General features: G+C 35.7%; 1 protein-coding gene across 12 annotated transcripts in view; it reads left to right on the top strand.

Moving 5' to 3' along the window:
- Nucleotides 1–20,731, top strand: part of Sox5 (SRY-box transcription factor 5) — a 943,363-nt gene that overhangs the window by 744,021 nt on the left and 178,611 nt on the right. For all 12 annotated transcript variants that reach the window (XM_047549529.1, XM_047549528.1, XM_047549526.1 and 9 more), the window contains 2 exons: nucleotides 12,479–12,651; nucleotides 18,019–18,087. In XM_047549529.1, the coding sequence (XP_047405485.1) occupies nucleotides 12,479–12,651; nucleotides 18,019–18,087 (242 nt within the window). The remainder of the gene's footprint in view (nucleotides 1–12,478; nucleotides 12,652–18,018; nucleotides 18,088–20,731) is intronic.

The following is a 20,731-nucleotide window of genomic DNA, read 5'->3' as shown; positions in this document are numbered from 1 at the left end:
TAAAACTTGGCTCCTGCACTTACAGTGATCATTTTTCATTTAATTTTAATTAGTTCCCAGAAATGTGTGAGTGTAAGAGAGAGCGAGTGAGCAAGCAAGAAAGCCTGTGCTCTTTTGTGAAAATAGAGACCCAAACTCAATTCTTAAGGGCTTGTTGTAAGTTGTGATTGGGGAAATTACTTTCATACAAATCACAACTTGGAAAAGTTTAGAAAAGTGTTTCTCATTAATAGTGTTCAAAAGTAAAAAAAAATTATAAACGTTGTAAAATAGGAATAAATAGCATTTGATTTGGATACTTCAGTTATTAATAAGTAGTTGTCATACCCATTAAAGTCAGTCTCATTTTACAAGAAACGATGTGGGTTAGTAAAGGTCACTAACTTCGAAGATCACATAATTATTATTTTTTTCACATTAGATAATTTTGCCTTAGAATTGATATCATTTTACGCTCTGGTACTTTGGAAATGTGCAGTTCGGTTTTAAAGTTACATTAGAAACAACCCTCTAATGAACACAAAAAGGACAGGAGGTCCGGTTTTGCAGAACAAAACAGTTTGACGAAAAGCTCTGCCAACAGTGAGCAGTCAATATATGCTATAAACTGATTAGCTGCCTGAAGGAATTATTTGTTTCTTCTTTTCTAATCAGCCATGTTGTGTAACTGGCTGGTTTACAGAGTCTTTCGCCCTTATCTGTAGCAGAAGCACTCAGTAACAGTGGAGGGAAGGTGCAGAAATTCCTTTTATCGTCTCATAGTTATTGGGAAGGGGGAAAACAGTGACTGCCCTCCAGTTGGCAACCAGTCCTGCCACACACTGTTTCAGCTAGCATGAAATTCCATTACACAGAAGGTCACTGCATTGGCACTTCACCTGAGGACAGTGTCTGGGGATCCATGGCGCTTTGACTAATCTAAAAAGATCATCTGTGTTTCAACAAAGCAATTGCAAAATTTGTATTTTGCTGACTTAATATTTATTTGTAGAATGATAACACAAATATCTGCATGAAGGCTTCTATTTCTTTCCTTTTAAGACTAAAACAGGGCATTGTTTTGAGGGTCTCTGGCCAGGTCTTGCAGAAAAGTCTGCATCACATTCTTACCTGCCTTCTTTAGAGAACTTTTTAGAGCCTGGTTGGTTTCCCCTTCGTGTCCCTGGCAAACCCTTCTGATCCTGATCACACTGCATTCATTTAGGCTCACAAAGTGTTATATCTAATGTTAAGGAAAATGCTGTCTGCATTTGAGATAATAAAATAAAATTGGCCCTTTTTGAAAGCTATAATTTTGTTCTTTCTGGAAGATGGGACATTAAGGCAAACACCAAACAGCTCTAGAACTGCCAATGGTAGATCAAGGATATATTGCCTTTAGAGTACATGAATTGAAGACATATGCTATGTAGCTTCAACGTGTAAAGAGAATAATCCGTCAGATGACATGTAAAATTTTGAGATAAAAGAGAGATATAGACCCAGTGTTTGCCCTAAAAGAGGCAGTTCTGTCTAAATAACACTAGATGATATGAAATTAAGCAAACTTGGACTAGGAATCAGATTCCAGGTTTAAAAAAAAAATCTAATAAAGAATCATTAGAGTTTTGTGGACTTAAAACAAGGAAAGTAAAATTTCAGCATTTTGATATGTAAGGATTTTTATCACTTTGAAAGCTGTCTTAAACCCATTCGTTCAAATTCAATAATTATTTAAGAATCATAGATATTGCTAAGAGTAACTTGTGACTAGTATATCAGCACAATAACCTGAAACATGTGCATCTGCAGAGTTTTACAAAGGGGTTAGAAATGTTGATGATTTTCTGAGAGTACAGTGGAATCTGGAATTTATTCAATATAAGAGTCAGCCATAAGGAAGGTACATAACATGTAGTCATTTACTTCTAAATAAAGTAAATGTTTATGTTTTTAATCTACTAAGCCAGTTTTATAGCTCCTCTGTAGTTGCTTATGAGTAATGTTTTCACTTTTTGTAGAAACTTCATAAGAACTAAAGAAAGACTGCTGGCGCACAAAACATAAGTTTTTAAAATAAGTTTGGCAATGTCTATAAAAGCCAAAAGTGACTACATTCTCTATAAACCAGTGATTTGTTCTGTCTCTGGATGCCATCATCCTCACACCGGTGCATAAACACAGCTACTGAAGGGAAGAGAGGGCTGGCCACTGAATCTTGATTGATCTGTATGTCCAGTCCACCAATGAGGACATTTCAAAAACTTTGTAAAAAGTCAGTCTTACTAATGCATGTTTTAAACGTGATTTGAAATTCTCAACTCACGTATTTAATCTTGTTTTTATAAATATTTTAAGTTGGCAATGGACCTTTATTTATTTATATGAGGTGCTAAGAATTGAACCCAGTGCCTCCCACATGCCAGGCAAGCTCTCTGCCACTGAGCCACAACCCCAGCCCTAATCTCAGTTTTAGATGTAAGAAAACAGTGTCCTAATTTTTTCCCATTTAAAAATGCATTCATTCACTGAAAAAAATATTCATTTGTTTGATAGGTACAAAGATTCTTTACATATTATAGGAAACATTGTGTTGTTGTAGATATGGATTCCAAAGCTTGTTAAAACAAGATCCAGATGATTGAATAATGCAATTAACCTAAGCCTTTTTCTGTTTTATACTAACATTTACTTGAGAAGCGTAGTATAGCCAAAAGAATTTCTTATCCTGTCACTCTAATTCTTCCAAGTCTTGTGCACATCAGTTTACTTCTTTTGGTTTGTTTCCTTATCTGAAAAGTTCTGAATCACTATTTATTCCATGTCGTTTCATAAACATTTTCTTGTAGGCATTTCGTAAACATCTCCCTTACTGAGTTATTGTGATTGTCATTTTATTCTGATTTTAGGTATGAAAAAGTTGGACTCAGATGATCAAAAAGCACATACTTTAGTTGTAGCAGAGGCACTGCCTAGATTTTTACATGGTACATGGTGATCAGTCTTCAATAGAATTGGACTGAGAGCTCTAAAATTCTTTAAAACTTGAAAGCCCTTTTAGACTCACTGAATCTGGATGAAGAGCCTCTTGAATTTGCACCCAGGATATCTGTGATCGCATCTCTCCTTTGCACACAGTGTTTTGTATCATTATTCAATTTACATAATGACCTTTCCAATGTAGACCACCTAATTTACTATTAGCCCAAAGTTTGGACCCAGTACATTTTTGAGAATAAATGGTAAATGAAAAATTCCATGTTGAGATGATCATTATTGACTACATTCCAATGACAACAAAATGTGATATTTTTTTAAAAGTATTTTTTATATATTTTAAGTGTAATAAGTTAATGGAATATTCTTGGGAAAGATACTTAAAGTTGCAATTTCTATTAAGGGGCAAAATTTTTAATAGTCTAAAATATTTGATATTCGGTTTATACCCAAAGGACCTAAAATCATCAAACTACAGTAACACAGACACATTAATGTTTATAGCAGCTCAGTTCACAATAGCTAGATTGTGCCCTTCAACAGATGAAAGGATAAAGAAACTCTGGTATATACACACAATGGAATACTATTCAGCCATAAAGAAGAATAATATTATGGCATTTGAAAATAAATGGATGGAATTGGAGAATATCATGCTAAGTGAAATAAGCCAAACCCAAAAAACCAAAGGCCGAATGTTTTCCCTGATAAGTGGAGGATGATATATAATGGGGGTGGGGGTGGGGAATGAGAGAATAATTGGGGAACTTCAGAATATGTAGAAGAAAATGAGAGGGAGGGGGTATGAAAAATGGTGGAATGAGACAAACATCATTGCCCTGTGTACATGTATGATTACACAAATGGTATGAATCTGCATTGAAATCTCCATAGAAACGAAATTATGTACCCCATTTGTGTATAATGAATCAAACTGTAGTCTGTAAAAAATTAAAAGCCAAATAAAAATTAAAAAAATAAAATATTTGATAGAATCATACTTCTTTTGTAGAAAGAAGTCACATGAGTGACCTTTGATTTCACTATGAATTTTTAATGTGTGCATCTTGTTCCAATATCCCAGAAACAAAACATTCAGCCTGGGACAACAAGGTAAAGGCCACAGTTACTTGTCAGGTTCTCCACTCTAATGGCAGTCACTTTAAAATCAAAAGCTTTCTAAAGTAGATAGATAGACTTTAATCCAAACTGATATCCCCCACCTTTTAGGATATTGAAACAAAGACCATAACACTATTTTAAAATTATAAATATTAAAATGGTATGAGCTTCAGGAAGTTCAAAATCCTGTATAAATAAAAGGAATAATAAGTATGTCCTGGCAAGTTTCTTTGATTTAAAAAAAAAAAAAGGCATGAAAGTAGGTATAGTATTAGCAGAGGATATCATTTAATTATGATCAAGCACATAATATTCCTTATTTAATTTTAATTGATTCCAACTTCTGAGGGATATCTATACTATAGTGAAGAATATGTGGCTAAATTTTATCATAGTTTATGAAATGAAACTATGAAAAGGACTAATTCCTACACGTTTACAAGTTAGATAACAGATACTCCTTTGAAAAATTAGAATAATGCCATTCCATTCATTCCTTTTGATGTAGGGTCTTCCTATTATCTCTTGATGGATGAATATAACTGAAAAGAGTTTTACTTGTAAATATGGAATAACTTGTTAGTCTTTTTTCATTATGTTCTCATTTTCTTAAATACATACAACTCTGTCTTGCCATGAGTCAGCTATGGTGATATCATGGTAGCAGATATAGCAGAAAGATTCCTGCCCTCCTAGAGTTTATAGCTAATAGTAGCTCTTTCATCATGCATGCATTTCTATTAAATCCACATTTTAAATGATTCATAAAAACAAAAACATTGTACATACATGGAGTACCACACCACACAGAATTTATTTACTTATTTATTTTTTGAACCAGGGATGATCCCAGGGGTGCTTAACCACTGAGCAACATTCTGAGCCGTTTTATTTTTTTATTTTGAGACTGGGTCTCATTAAGTTACTGAGGGCCTCAATAAGTTGCAGGACAGACTTTGAACTTGTGATCCTCCTGCCTCAGCCTCCCAGGTCACAGGGATTACAGGTATGCAGCACCACACAGAATTTTAAAAGGAAACAGAGTAAATGATTTTTGAAGCTTCAAATGGAAAACTAGTTAAAAACAAAATTACCATAAAAAAATCAAACCAAGGAAATGTCCTATCTAAATTGCAATGCTAATAGACTGAGAAACACCAATGATAACAAATTTTAGTAATTTTTTTGAAGGTAGAAAATAATCTGTAATTTATTACTAGCCCTAAAATTCTAGGGCATTTTCTTTTCTTGAATGAACTTATTTTTACCTCTCCTTGATTTGGACAATGGTTCCAATGGTTTTCTTTGAATTTAATGATTTGGTTTTAAGCTGTATATCAATTTCATTGGAGTTAAATACAACAGTATTCAGGAACTATCAGCTTCCATGTATTTTTCAATTATTTTGTTTTATTTAAGATCATCCCTAACTTAAGTAATCCTGTTAAAGTTTATCCTTATAAATAGAATTGTGCAGTGTTACATAATCAAGGACTTTTATTTGGTCTTAAGTTTATTTTACTCATTCAACAAGTAGTCATCAGATGTCTATGATGTGTTGGGCATTATCGCTTACATGCTGATGATACAGCCTTACACAAGACTAATTAGAATCCTATTATTATACTTTATATTATACTCTATAGGGAGACAGCAGTCAAAAAATATATTAAGCTGGGTGTGGTGGTGCATGCTTAAAATGCCATCCACCTGGGAGGCTGAAGTGGGATGATCACAAGTTCCAGGCCAGCCTGAGTAACTTAGTGAGACCCTTTCTCAAAAAAATAAATAATTAAAAAACAAAGGTTGGACTGTGTCTCAGTAGTAGAGCACTTGCCCAGCATGTGCCAGAGTCTGAATTCAATCACCAGTAGAAAGGAGGGAGGGCCAATATGAACAGTGTAGAAGTAGAGTGAGGTAACAGACGGTAGGCATGATGGTGTCTGAAATGTCAGTGTTCAGGGAAGGTCCTCTGAGGAACTGGTCTTTAAATTGGTATCTAGGCGGATCAGAGTGTATTTGTGTATTTATTCTAACTTCTGTTTAAATTAAACTCTTGAGGCCAGAACTTCTTGTTAGGCTTGTACTTTTAGTACCCACCCCCAAACTTAGAATAGCGTGAGCTACGTGAGATCCCTACTGAGTGCATGCTGAAAGAATGAAAGAAAAAGCCAGCCACTGAAGTACATCTTGGACTGTGCATACCATGGTGATCCTATATGATTAGACCACCCAGTCACACTGTGGCCATCTTAGTTTGTGCCAGTACAATCTGTGATGTTGCCGCAGCAACAGAAGCATCTAAGGACATGTTTCTCAGAACATTTCCTATTGTTAAGCACAGAATAACTATAGTTCTTAACTGAGTATGACTTTCCTTCACTAAAAGAATTTGTCCATGTCTGGGAATACTTTGAGGTGATGTAACTCAGGTGAGTTATATTCTGTGTTACTACCTGTGTCTGGTGGGTAGAGAACAGACATACTACACAGACCTGCTCCCCAAAGAGTAATTGCCTGGTGCAAAACGTCAACAATGCTGAAGTTGAGCAGCCCCAATCTAGGTGAAGAGTTTTCTGAGGGAAGGAAACAGTGGACATGCTAAGGCCCTATGGTGGGAGCAGTTTTGCATTTTGGTATAGAGGAACTCGAAGAAGTACTCTGGCAAAAGAGGTAATGGGAAAAGTTGATGCCAATGGCCACCTCATCCAAGACTTCGTAGGGAGCTTGGCTCTTATTTCACGTGCAGTATAAGCACATGTGTGTGTGTGTGTGTGTGTGTGTGTGTGTGTGTGTACATACAGGACCATCACATGATTTGATTTACTTTTCTAAGAGGATCACTCTAAATAGTCTCTTCGAGAATGGGTTTTAGTAGGGAAGAAGTAGAAACTGGTAGAATGCTTAGAAGACCATAGTAGTAGGCAAGGCAAGAGATGATGGTGGTCCCGGCAGCTCTAGAGCCTGAGGCAGGAGGATTGTGAGTTCAAAGGCAGTCTCAGAAAAAGCAAGGCACTAAGCCATTCAGTGAGACCCTGTCTCTAAATAAAATACAAAATAAGGCTGGGGATGTGGCTCAGTGGTTGAGTTCCCCTGAGTTCAATCTCTGGTGCCAAAAAAAAAAAAAAAAAAAAAAATGCAAGAGATGATGGTGGACTGGATTAAGATGTCATAGTGAAAATGAAGACACATGGGCTAATTTCTACTAGGTTCTAGGGTTGACAGGACTTCCAATTAATTATATGTGGGAGATGAGGCAGGCAAAAGAATGAAGGGGAACACCTGGCTTTTGGCTATTCAATACATAGATAAGTATCTCTGTCACTGAGTTAGGGTGATTAAAGCTGGTTCTCTTCCTTCATGATCTCTATGCCATTACATTAAGGAACATTCTCACCTGCACGGCTTCTGTGGAATCTATATAAGGATGAATTAGTGACATGCCTTATTTTTTAGGCATGAAGAACAAATGAAAAATTTTTTTTTTCTTTTCCATAAATCTTCATTCTATTGGAATTGAAAGAGTACTAGCATAGATTAAAATACACAAGAACATAAATAACTAAAACAAAAATAACTATCAGTGAAACACACAATGAATTCACACTGCAGCTGAGTCAGATGGGGCTAGTCAACCTGCATGATTGTCAACACGCCAGAAGTAGCTGAGTCAGAAGGAACTAGTTCATACTTACATAGTGTGGATCCACTGTGTAATGCACCTCTAGGACTACAAAATCTGAATTTACGGGAATGAATATTAACTTCTCTTTTTGTTTGGGACATTCATGGGATTTTCCCAGGATCTAGTTAATTTTCTTTTTGGTTTTTTTAAAACCTAGAATGTTTTGTGACTTAGCTACTTTCTCCATTTTTCTTAGTCTATTCATTAAGCCCTCTCTACCCACTTGGAGATGATTATGAAGAACATGAGAATTTAAAAATAAGCCAACAGATTTATTCCTTCATCTTAGTTTGGTCCTTTTTATAAAACAATGGAGATTTCTTTTATAAAAACTCAAGTTCCTTGGTTCAGCCTCCTTAAGCCAAAACTAGAATCCCTAGGTAGTTCACATAAGCTAAAACATCCCCCCTTTCATCTTAGATACATGGCAGGCCTAAACATGAGAACAGTGCAAAAGGAAGGGGCTTTATTCTTTATGTAATTCATTAAACAGTGTTAGATGATTTGTTTTATGGCATACATACACTATTTGCCTTTACCTGTAGCAAGTAATGAGGATATAAAAGTCAATAATTTACAATTGCTGCTTTCATAGCTCTCTCCACTCACGTGGAGAGAAAAGAAAGTGAAAATAAGATAATACGATGTAATGATTAAGTACTATAATAAAGATACATACTATGTGAATTTCCAAAGAAAGGAACAGCTGTTATCAGTAGAAATCAAAAAGAGGCACAAAAAGCAGAATATAGGACCTGGAACACAAAGAATAAGTATTTAGGGAGTGCTCAAGTTACTTTCTAAAGGGTGGTGTTTGAAGGGGCTTCATGTGTGTTGGGGGGTAATGTGAAATTTCAGTCTTTCTAGAATTTAGGATACACAAGAGAAGTAGGAAGGTTGAGTGGTGTTTTGAAGTACCTCATTCATTCTCAGGAATAAGTTTTCATTTTACTCTGCAGCCAGTGGTAGACAAGTACAAGTCTTTAAATAGGGAAGTGATATAACTAGATTTGTTTTCTCAAACTTTGGTTCCAGTTTAAAGGATATGATTACAGAGGGAGTATAAATTGATGGCAGGAAGTATAATAATTCAGGGAAAATAATAGCTATGGAGATGGGTGAGAGACTAGAACAAGAATTTCCCAAATACTGTACAGCAGTATTTATCATCATGTCAAAGAAATTTTCATGGTTTGAATTGTGAGCCTTCTCATTCCCCTAAATTCATATGCTCAAGCACTGATACCTAGAACCTCAGAATGGGAACACAGATGGAGAAAGATCTTAATAGCCTTAGATAATTAAAATGAGGTGTAGTATGACTGGTATCTTTATCAGAGGAAGAACTTTGGACATGGATGTATTCAAAGGGTGATGATGTAAAGACATGGAGAAGATGACCCTTACAAGCTAAGGAGAAATGCCTAGAACAAATTGTTCCTTCATGGTACTTAGGAGGAGTTGGCTCTGCTGACAACTTAGTCTTGGACTCAGTAACCTCCAGAACTCTGGACAATAAATTTCTATTGTTTAACACACCCAGTCTTTGGTACCTTGTTATAGTAGCTTTGGAAAATTTTTATTGAAGTGTTCTGGTATATGCTTAAATTTGTACTAACAAGGATAGGATACACAAGAAAAAAATAATGGAGGTTACCTTTGAAGGGACAGTATTTGGAGGAGATTTTTGATTATTCATAAGTATATAAAATTAAAGGAAAAATATTTTGAGGGAAAATTAATGTGAGATTTGTTGGTATAATGGACACATTTGTAGCTGAGAAGAGAACTGAGAGTGATATTAACAGGACTAGCTGTTAAATAGATAACAGTGCTTTAAAAATTAAAGGAAAATGGTGAATTCTACTTTAAAACATATTAAATGATAAGGCTGAGATGTACACTCAGAGATTCCTATTCTGTAAACAGTAATTGGTTACTCCAGCTGGGAGACTAACGGTTGGAATATACCTGATAATTTCATTAACTCTAATACATTTTAAATGGTGGAATGAGACAGACATCATTACCCTGTATACATGTATGATTACACGAATGGTATGAATCTACTTCGTGTACAACCATAAAAATGAAATGATGTACCCTATTTGTGTGCAATGAATCAAAATGCAGTCTGTAAGAAATTAAAAGACAAATAAAAAATAATAAAAAAAGACTCGAAGTAGTTATAAAGTACAGAGTATACTTCTTAGAATTATTGAAATACACAGTTTAGGAGTAGAAGTATTTTAGTTAGTTTAAGGTCAGAAAGATACAGTGAGGGCTTAGAGATGTAGGTCAATGGTAGAGCACTTACCACACGTACACAAGGCCCAGGATGTCATCTCCAGCAATGGGGGGAAATGATGCAGTGTGATGGACTACAGGTTCAATAAGTTTTAAATAAGGGCAGTTTGTTTTGATTTTGAAATAAAATTTGTCTATATACTTAAAGGAAGACAGAATTTTGTTAATCTTCCTTATGCTGAATGCCAAAATGATATTTGTTAATATTTATCACCAAATAATTAATTCTTTACATATTGGTGTTATATGAGCTAGTAAAGTAGAATAATGCCTTTTTCATCTTCTAAGTTATATTTCTATATGTTTTGGTAAGCTAAAGTTTTTAAAATATAAGTAATGATGGGTAATAATATTCATTGAGGAAAATTTGCTAAATATAAAAATCAGAAGAAAAAGTACGATGACTTAAAATCCCAGCACCTAGAAATAGTCACTTTCAATATGTAGGTAAATTTTCTTTTAGATTTTTCCCCCTTTAACAAACATGGATGTATACATTCAGATGTCTTTAAAAAAGGTTTTGTTTCTATCCAACTTTTTCACCAGCTTTATATCATGAACAAGATCCCATGTCATTACAGTTCTCAAATAACTTCCATGACTACAAAATATGTGAGTGTCCCATGTTTATTTGTTGATTCCCATTTTGACATTTAGAGTGTTTTTAGTATTTCATTTAAAACACTTATTAATATTTTTCTACATTTCTTATACTTTTCTTTGGGCTGCCTTTCTAAAGAAATGTAGAAGTGAAATTGCCCTTTGAAGTTTATGATCATTCCCAGATGTGATGTGGATCACTCTTCCTAGTGTGTGTTCCTTGAAACATGGCAGTACTTCATTTTTCTCCTAACAATGTAGGAAGATGCTAATCTTGTTATCATATCAGTATTTTCATTAAGGAAATATTCCCTGGATATATTGAGATTATTTATATTAGTGTGCAGTAGTTATGTAGCTATTATCTTAAATTAAATGTTCTTATTTTCTGGTGGGATCCAAATAGCTGAGGTATGATAAATTATTAGTAACAATTTATTGGTCACCTGCCCTAAACAAGGCCAGATGTGGATAATAGGTAACTGAATAAAAAAATAATGGTTCTTACTTTATTTTCACACACTTTCTTTGAGGATGTTTACTCATTAGAATTATATTAGTGGAATTCTTAGAAATGTTATTTCCAACCCAGTTGGGCACATGAAATATATAAGCCACTAACTAGAGTAACTACTTCCCAGAAAGGCTCATTGATTTTTCATCATAACATGGTAAGGTGAAATGCTGTTGGGTGGGGAAGGGTGACTGGGTTATAAGAGATCCTTCCAAATAGTTACATATACAGGTGACAAATACATGGTTAAATAGCACTTTACTGTCTTCTGTTTGAAGTGTATATTGTAATTAAAGCCTGGGTTCCCTTCTACTGCAAGTACTTTACTATGGAGGTCATGTCTAGCTTGAGAGTTTTGAAAAAACAATTAAAAGCAATGTTGTTTCTGTTTCAGGGAATAGCATGCATTTCTAGTATATCAAATAAGTAATTTAACTGACTTAAGAAGATTCACTGGCATGTTCTGATATCTTGAGCATACTATTTTTTTCAAATGACTACCATGACTTCTCCAAATCTTAGATCCATGTCTAATCTTAGATAACCATAATGTGATGTGAATTTGCCACCCACATTTCACTGTTCAAGATAGCCACAACCTTGAATATTTACTGTTTTAAATGGATTCGGTTCCCAAAGATGGCCTCTGAGAGTTTATGACAAAACTGTCTAAAACTTGATTTGCTAAGTAGATATTTCCTTTCTGGAGATGGAAGCCAGGGCCTAGCACACTCAGCATGCACTCAAGTACTGGGTGGCATCATGAACCTCCAAATTTCCTTTTCTTTTAAGGAAGGATTTGTTAATTCTTAATCTTCAGGACATTTTTGTTAAGGAAAGAATCCTATCACTGATATTAATGCTTTGGTTTCTTAAAAATTATAGCCATTAATTTTCTATATCTTCATCTTGCCTCTGAGTAGTTGAAAAACTAGTGCCAAAAACTGCTTTCGACATCTTTTATTTCTGCAGACCATCATAGAACATTAAAAGTAATAGGTGCTCAGTCAAAAATTTTTAATTTATTTGTAAAGTAAAAGAAAAAAGTAGATCATTGTGGTCAGGATTTAAAATGTTTGGTCATTCTGATGTTAGGTAATGGGCAAATAACCATCACTTTTTATGGCTGAGTGAAAACCTAAAAAAGGTTTAAGTATATGTTTTCATATAGATGAGAATTGAACCTTATATTTTGACTAGTTCCTTATATGACAGTCATTTTCATTGAAAGAATCACTCTTCTCATTTCTCTTATGTTACCATGTTATTTTCAGGGACTCCAGAAAGCCTAGCTGAGAAAGAGAGGCAGCTGATGGGTATGATCAATCAGCTGACAAGTCTGCGAGAGCAGCTATTGGCTGCCCATGATGAGCAGAAGAAACTGGCTGCATCTCAGATTGAGAAACAGCGCCAGCAAATGGAGCTGGCTAAGCAGCAACAAGAGCAGGTAAGACCCAGAGGTACTATTGGATTCCTTAGACATTGTTTTGCTTGCTATTTGTCAGTCACTATTAAAGTCATGCAGAGGTGGATTAGAGTCCTTTGGCCCAGCCCCATCTAGGTAAATAAAAAGGCAAGACAACACACACGTGCATACACACACAGATCTTAAGAAGCATTTTAACTACCTTGGTGGAAGTGGAAGCACAGGTTGAGTATCTATAATCAGAAAACTTGAAATCTGAAAATTTCTAAAATCTGAAACTCTTTCAGTGGTGATATGATGCCATATGTGGATTATTCCTCATGATTCCAGGTTGTAGTCAAAATGCAGACACATTTCACATGTTGTAAAAAATTACCTTTGGGTTAGATGTTTAGGATGTGTAAGAGACACAAATGAATTTCATGTTTTGACTTGTATCTCCAACCCAAGATATTTCATTATGTATGTGTAACTATTACAAAATCCCCTAACAATCTGAAATCTAAAATACTTCTGATCCTAAGCATTTGGGGGTAAAGGATACTCTGCTTATAACTATAAACAAGATAAATTTTGATGGGTTGTGACATAAGTACCAAAAAGAACCATAGAGAGTCAAGAAAATATTTCCAGACAGGAACATTTTGAAAAAATTTATTAGGTGACATTCTAGATATGCTTTGATAATAGGTAGGATTCAATAAGTGAAGTGAATTCCAATTAGGGGATAGAATTTTCAGTAAGGAAGCTATTATAATAGTTCAAATAATAATGTGTAAGAATCTAAACTGAGAAAGTAAGGACCATGGACAAAGAGAAGACAGGAATGAACAGGTGGAAGAAATGTTCAGTAGAATTTTTTGAGTGGGCAAAGGGGAGAGGAAAGATGTTGACCCTGGGTCGAAGGAGCATGAGAACATGAACACCACAAATGTGGAAGGTCAGGCCTAGGGAAGTTTTGGAGATGAAATGGTTTATTATGCCACACTAAAGCTGCTGTTAGGTTGTCCAGTTAGAGGTATGTGAGAGGCATCTAGAAACATCCATCAGCAGTGTGGAAGAAAGGGCTGAACTAAGTTTCTTAGATTACCTACCTGGAGACTGTAGTTTTTACCACTGTAGTAGATAAGATCCGTTCACTTATTCAACAAGTAGTAATCCAGTGCTTTTTATATGCTGAGTACTGCGCTGATTGCTCAGGTTATATCTCAGTTAACCACAGAGACAAAGCCCCTGAAATCTAGTGGAAAGATGGTTAACAATGGGACAGATAAATAAAACAGTATCAGACAGGAAAAAGTAACTCAGAGCTATATAAGAAGAGTAATGTGATAAATATTGATTGGTGCGACAAGAAGTGCTGCTTAGATTGGGTGGTTACACGTGTCTTTGTGGAGCTGTGGGAGTCGAACTGGGATCTAAATGATCTAGAGGCAGCCATATTGGTTCCTGGGGCCAGAGAGTCTCAAAAAGAGGAGTTGCAGGTTTATAGGCCCTAAAGAATAGTGGTGACATCATGAGAAAGAGGAGTTCAGGGTACATCCTGGGAAACACTTGCATGTAGCTGTCAGAGAGGAAGGTGAACACACCTAGAAGCAGTCAGATACAGAAGGAGGGCCAGGAGTGCGGTGTCTTGAATCAGGAGAACCAAAGAAAATGGAGATTTTTAAGAAGTAATAGGATATAGAAAAATTGTCAATTAGGTTGATTAGAATTTACTAGTTTTATCATTTAGATTCCATCGTTTACCTTTAAGAATGCAACTTCTATGGTGTGTTAGCAGTAGAAGTCAGATGGTAAGAATTGACAAATATGTAGCAAGAATATAGAAGCATTCCCTATAGGTTGTTACTTAAAGAAATTAGCAATAAGGAGAAGGTAAGATAGAGGATGTTATAGGTTCAGTTTACATACAAGGGATGGTGTCACTTTTCCATGGTTACTGCATGTTGTTCCATATCCTGGGCACAGTTCACTCAAGTGGAGAATGGTCACTATTTATTACGGGTATTTATATGTTTACACATCTCTGCAAAATCTTCAGAACAACTTCCAAAGAGTAAAGTAGCAGGGTTGAAAGAGGTAAAGAAATACTCCAAGTTCTTCTTTTGAATAGTTTGAAGATACTCTCCTCCCCCGTTTTTTTTTTTTTTTTTTTTTCATTTTCCTCTCCTTGTTGGTTCATTTCTGCTGAAGAGATATTTTTATTTTGAATGAAATGCCTCCTCACTTCTCTTAAAGATTTGTTGGCAAGTTACTAAATATGGCCCATATTCTTCTTGCTTTAGCTCTGTAGTAGAAGAGTTCAGCATTCTTGCTTGTCACACTATAGGAAAATAACATGTTTCCTGTCCTTAGCTTTTATGTCTTGACTCACCTGAATTCTGGAGAATCCTAGGAGCCTCTGAAAATGTAGTTCAGATGGGGATATTTCTTTGTAGAGAATACCTACTTACTTTGGTGGTTTTCAGGGCACATTTGTTCTGAAAAGTTGAAGCATTCGCAAATAGAGAGGAAATCTCTTTTATTTTATTTCACACTCTGACCCATCCCTGATGATCATCCAGGGATTCTAGAATGTTCTAATTTCTCAAGAACTCTGACATTTTCCTTGGAACTTTAGAAACCCTGGGCCTCTTCCAGGATTTCTTTCCAGTGTTGGAGAGATGCCTCCAATGCTACCTCTGCTACCTAAGAGGTGGTCCCTCGGGAGAGCTACAGGTCAGGTTTCTAGAACCCACCCTGCTCTCCCAGTCCCCCTTATTATACAGAGCTGTCTAGTGCAAGTCACCACTCTGTGGTCACAGATCTTATCAGGAAGGACATTAATACTCTGAAGATCCAGGTCAGGTTTGCCTCTTTTGAGAATTTTCCTCCCAGGATTCCCTATTCTGGGTAGGTTGTCCCTGATCTCTGTACCTTACAAAGATAAATGGACACACTTAGCCATCAACCTTCCCACCAGATTCTGAGCTCCATTCCACATTCATCTATTCCACAAATAACTATTAAGCACAAACTTAATGCCAGGTTCTATTACTGGAAATACTGAAGGAAGTAAAGTAGACAAAAATCCCTCAAGTATTGAATTCTAGTTCAGACAACTAGATGATAAGTATACCACTAAATTATAGAATGTATGTACAATATTATGGTGAAAAATAAAGTAGGTAATTGGGATGAGAGTGTCAGGTAGGGTGATAGGCTCTCTTAAAATACTGAGGGAAGAACTCATTGACCAGGTATCATTTAAGCAGTCTGAGAGGGGGAAAGAGAGTGAGCCATGGCCATGGGGCCAGAGTGTTCCAGAGGGGTTGGCATATCCTTGAGAGGCAATAGCATCATTGGTGTATTTAAGAGACAGTTAGGAGAGAAGTATTTTGAGAGAGAGTGACAGGGAGAAAAGAGGAGATGAAACCAGAGAGGTAGCAGGAGACCCCATCATAAGGGTTTGCAGGCAATATATGGTATCCAGTTTTTGTTCTCAGTGAGCATAAAGATTTTGAAAGAGGAAAACACAACAACAACTTATATCTTAAGATCTCTCTGGGTGCTGATTTGTAATCGACTGTAGGGACCAATGGCAAAAGGACAAAGAACAACAACAATCCAGGAAGGCGGCTCAGTGACTCCGAACAGGAGGAGCATGGAGATGTGCCTTGGTCAGGTTCATTAGGTGTTCTCACCACATTGTTAAAAGGTTTAAATATCAATTCAAGTATTTATATGTGGAAGGGAAGAACTAGACTTAAGGAAAAGAAAGATATTTATTTTTTACTGTTTGCTACCTTTCTTCAGAAAAAAAGAAAAAAACCCGAAGCATTCATTTTTGCCACATCACAATGATAAAATAAAAATATGAAGAAATGATAATTTTACCAAAGTCTACAAAAGAAATCAAAGTCACCATACAGCCATACAAAACCAGCCCATACACCAGTTATTTTCTTTTACTCAGTGATGTATCAATGTTTGAATTTTAATTTTCTATTGCAGAGGTTCAGGGATATATTTTCGTAATAAAAATGATAAAACAAAGTGATTAGAATCACTTATTTTTGGTGAATATAAGATCTAGAGCTTATTTATAAAAGAGTGGTAGGTTTCATGAGGCTAGAAGTTACATTCTCATGAGATGGTTTTCTACTCCATATCATGTAATAAATTATTTAAAAATTTCTTCTCACCTATTAGTTCTTGTGTTTTCATCAAATATTTATTCAGTATCCCTTTTATACCGGACTCTGTGCAAATAGCGAGCAAAATGTGCATACTTCTTAACCTCACTGAATGTATGGACTTCTCCCTAGGAGACAGGAAGTATAAATTTGGAGTCATCAGATGGGGCACTGGGTTAAGTAAGTGCAGAGGTGGTTACAAGTGCTGATAACAGGGGAGTGATCGTGCTGTTCCCTGGGACAGGAAACACTTAAAATGACATGGGTGACTAAATCTTGACTTTAATTTTGGATCTGTTGACCTTGAAGTACCTTTGAGTATATCTCTGGGTGGATGGGTCTGAAGCTTAAAACAAAGGTGTAGACCAGAGAAACAGGTTTCAAAGCACTTGGCATCTATATGAAAGTACACACAGAGGGGAAAGAATAGCATCTGCAATTGAGCCTTAGAGAATCATAGCATCTCGCCGCTAGGCAGAAAGGTAGCAACAAAAGTAGGAAAGTGTTATGGCCTAGAAAACACAGGATAGAGTTCAGGATGGAGAAAAAGTATTTGAGGGTTAGATTCTGATGCAACATTATAAGGTGATCATTAAAATACGTTGCAGAATTTAACAGAAGTGATTGGTGATCTCATTTTGGTAGAGAAATAGATATACATACCACTAGAAAAAGGTGTTCTAGAGAGTTGGCCTTTAGAGGCTTGTGGGAAGCCAAAATGAGAACAGTGTTTATCACAAAACAAAACAAAAAATAACAGAATTTCACTGTGTCCAGCACCTTCATAATGTGTGATTCCAATACCTTCATAATGTGTGCTTCTCTGAACCCCTTGGTCACAACAACCCCATTTATGCAAAGTTCTTTCTTTTGTAGAAAAAGGCTGAGAAGTTCAGAACAGTCGCTTCTTAATATATCACCAGGAAGAGGGACTTTGAATCCCTACAGCTTCTTACTGGGTGGGATAGATCACTATTGAGGTATCTTGGGCTTCATTAGTTTTAGGCCAAAAGAAGCGTATCTGATCCTAGAAACTACCTACCTCATTTGATCCTACTTAAGGATGGCTTGACCATAATTTAAGGCCAGGCACATCTGTTTTCATCATCTTGATCAGTGTCAAAATAAAACTTCGAGAAAGAGAACTTAGGTAATCCCCCTGCATAACGTCAATGTATTTTTAAATTTTTCATGTGCGATTTCTCCACAGATTGCAAGACAACAGCAGCAGCTCCTGCAGCAACAACACAAAATCAATTTGCTTCAGCAACAGATCCAGGTCAGAAATCAGAATTTCAATACACTTCCAATTAAAAAACAAACATATTTTGCTTCTTTCGTGACCTAACTAGAATGACTTCCAAACTAAAAATTACTTTCAGCCTAATTCATTACATGTTGCCTCATGTGCCATACAAACCTTACAAATGATGACTCTGTCCCAGGCCCCACTGTGTCAGGGAGCTTCAGTCTAAGCAGGCTGTCGGTAATTTTCATCTTATCCTGAGAAGAAATTATTGTGGAGAAATATTTCATTTCCTCCATGCTTTAGTTTATTTTCTCTCTTTTTAATCCATTTTATTGGTTCCTCTACATTTTGGTGTTTAAGATGTAAGTGTTCTTAATGGGGTAGGTGCAGGGAACTGAAGCAGAAAGGTACCAAAGGCTCTCAGAGAAAGAATGCCACAGAACTTTTTTACAGTGTTTGTTCAAGAGCTGTGTGTGATCGGAGTGGAACACAGGGAGGGTGGTGATTTGGTGTTCATGTCAGCCCTCACCCATGGTATTGCCTGGGGAAACCAAGTCTGAAGGCTCAGTTTACCTCCATGTTTTTCGTATATGCACAATGATAAGGCACATCAATAAAGAAGGAAAAAAGCAACTGTATTGGTAATGAAAACAAAAATAAGTTGCCAAGTATGTCCTGCTTCCACTCTTTGTTGCTAGCATGAACTTTGACAGAATTTTTTGTTTCCCTTTCTGAAAATCACTTACTTCAAAGAGATTTGATGAATATTAAGTGACATCACAGATGAAGAGGCTTGTCATAGTGCCACAGCACATAGTGAGTGCTCAGCACCTAGCTGTGGTGACTGTCAAGGATTCTAATTCATGGAGCTATGACTCCAACCTTATGTAACATCCTCTCTCTGGAGGCAACTGTTGGATTTGTAGTTGAAATGTTTCCCATTTGTGTAGAAATTCATGATTCTCTTGAAATGGTTCCCTGAAAATACAACATTTATTACATGTAAATATTATAGAAGACAGAAGCAGACATGTCAAAATTACTTTTTTCATGTATTAGCCGTATTTCTTTTTTTTGGCAACAAAACTTTTCCCATTTATCTAAATGGGTAAGGTGCACACAATTTCTTTACCCTCAGCTACATAGACAAATCAGTGTTTATTCTTCCTTGAATTTTACCTGGAATTTTAATGAACCAGTGGAAGCTTCAGTGAGACAGTGGAACATGGGTAAGATGTTCCAACCAGGGGTCTTTGCCTTCCCTAATCGTAATTATGAGCAGCACATTTCTATTATGCTTTTATCTATTCATATCTAGAGCAGTTATTGAACTCTGTGGTTTAAAACTGTTCTTTGAACTTCTGTTGTTCAAATCACACTGACTATGCATATGGTTTTAGCTGGGCACCAGGTTATCTGCGTTTTCAATATTTTTAAATATAAGGGAATGAAGGGAAGGGAAGAGGATGGGAATAGGAAAGACATTAGAATGAATCAGACATAACTTTCCTATGTTCATGTATTAATACACCACCAGTGAAACTCCATGTCATGTACAAACACAAGAATGGGATCCTAATTAGACTAAGTTATTCTCCATGTATGTATAATATGTCAAAATACACATTACTGTCATGTATATCTAAAAAGAACAAATAAAAAGGAAAACACGGTTTTAAAATTATAGCGAGTTCTCATTGTAAATAAGATACAATGTCACATTTAACAATATGACAAGTCACTTGTTTGCAATTTGATGTAAGTTACCAATATTTTTAAAATTTTGTCATTTCTATGAAACTAAGTCTTTTAAACAGAAGTGCAAAAATACATCTAAACTTATGCTTTAAGTAGTTCAAGGCTCAAGAAATGTTGTGTTTTGACCATTTACGTTAGTCAACATTTGAAGTGCTTTTTGGGGAAATGATCCACATTTATGACCACTACATTCACAGTGTATATTTTAAGCCCTGTTATAATGACAAAATATTGATGTGGGTAGTCTTCTTGCTCCAGAACAATAAGCACTTTTGAAATGAAAATGCCTTAACATTTTCTGTACTAGAAATGATGTGACTATAGACAATGTATGTCAGAGAGCAAAGGCCAAGTTTAATGACTTGTCTAAGATCACACATCTAATTACTGTTAAGCAGAATCATTACAAAGCTTTCTGTTAATAGAACTTTTACTGAATATGAGAATTTTAAAAGTTAGAATTTCTACTTGATCAAAATGTTAAACTGCTGACGTCCACCAGATCAGAAAGTGAAAAAATATTTTTCCAAAGGAAATAACATGACACCAAAAATAATTTGGGGATAACATTAAGAGATCATGAGGTATTGCTGAGTGCAGTGGCACACACCTGTAATCCCAGCTTCTTGGGAGGTTGATGAGACTAGAGGTTGGAAAGTTTGAGGCCAGCCTGAGCAACCTAGGGAGACCCTGTTTCAGAATTTTAAAAAATAATAATAATAAAAAGAGCTGGAGTGTAACTCAGTCATAAAGTACACATAGGTTCAATTTCCAGTACTGCATAAAACAGAGATTTATCTTGAGTTATCATATATGTGTATTTGTCTTCTTTCTAGGGAAAGTGCAGACAAATAAAACCAACAGAGTCAAAACCCAAGTTTTTTTTTTTTTTTTTTTTTTTTTTTTTTTTAAGGTT

This window comes from Sciurus carolinensis, chromosome 4 (genome assembly GCF_902686445.1).
Source record: "Sciurus carolinensis chromosome 4, mSciCar1.2, whole genome shotgun sequence".
Taxonomy (NCBI): domain Eukaryota; kingdom Metazoa; phylum Chordata; class Mammalia; order Rodentia; family Sciuridae; genus Sciurus; species Sciurus carolinensis.
Note: the sequence above shows the minus strand (reverse complement) of the source record. Positions and strands in the feature narration are given on the sequence as shown.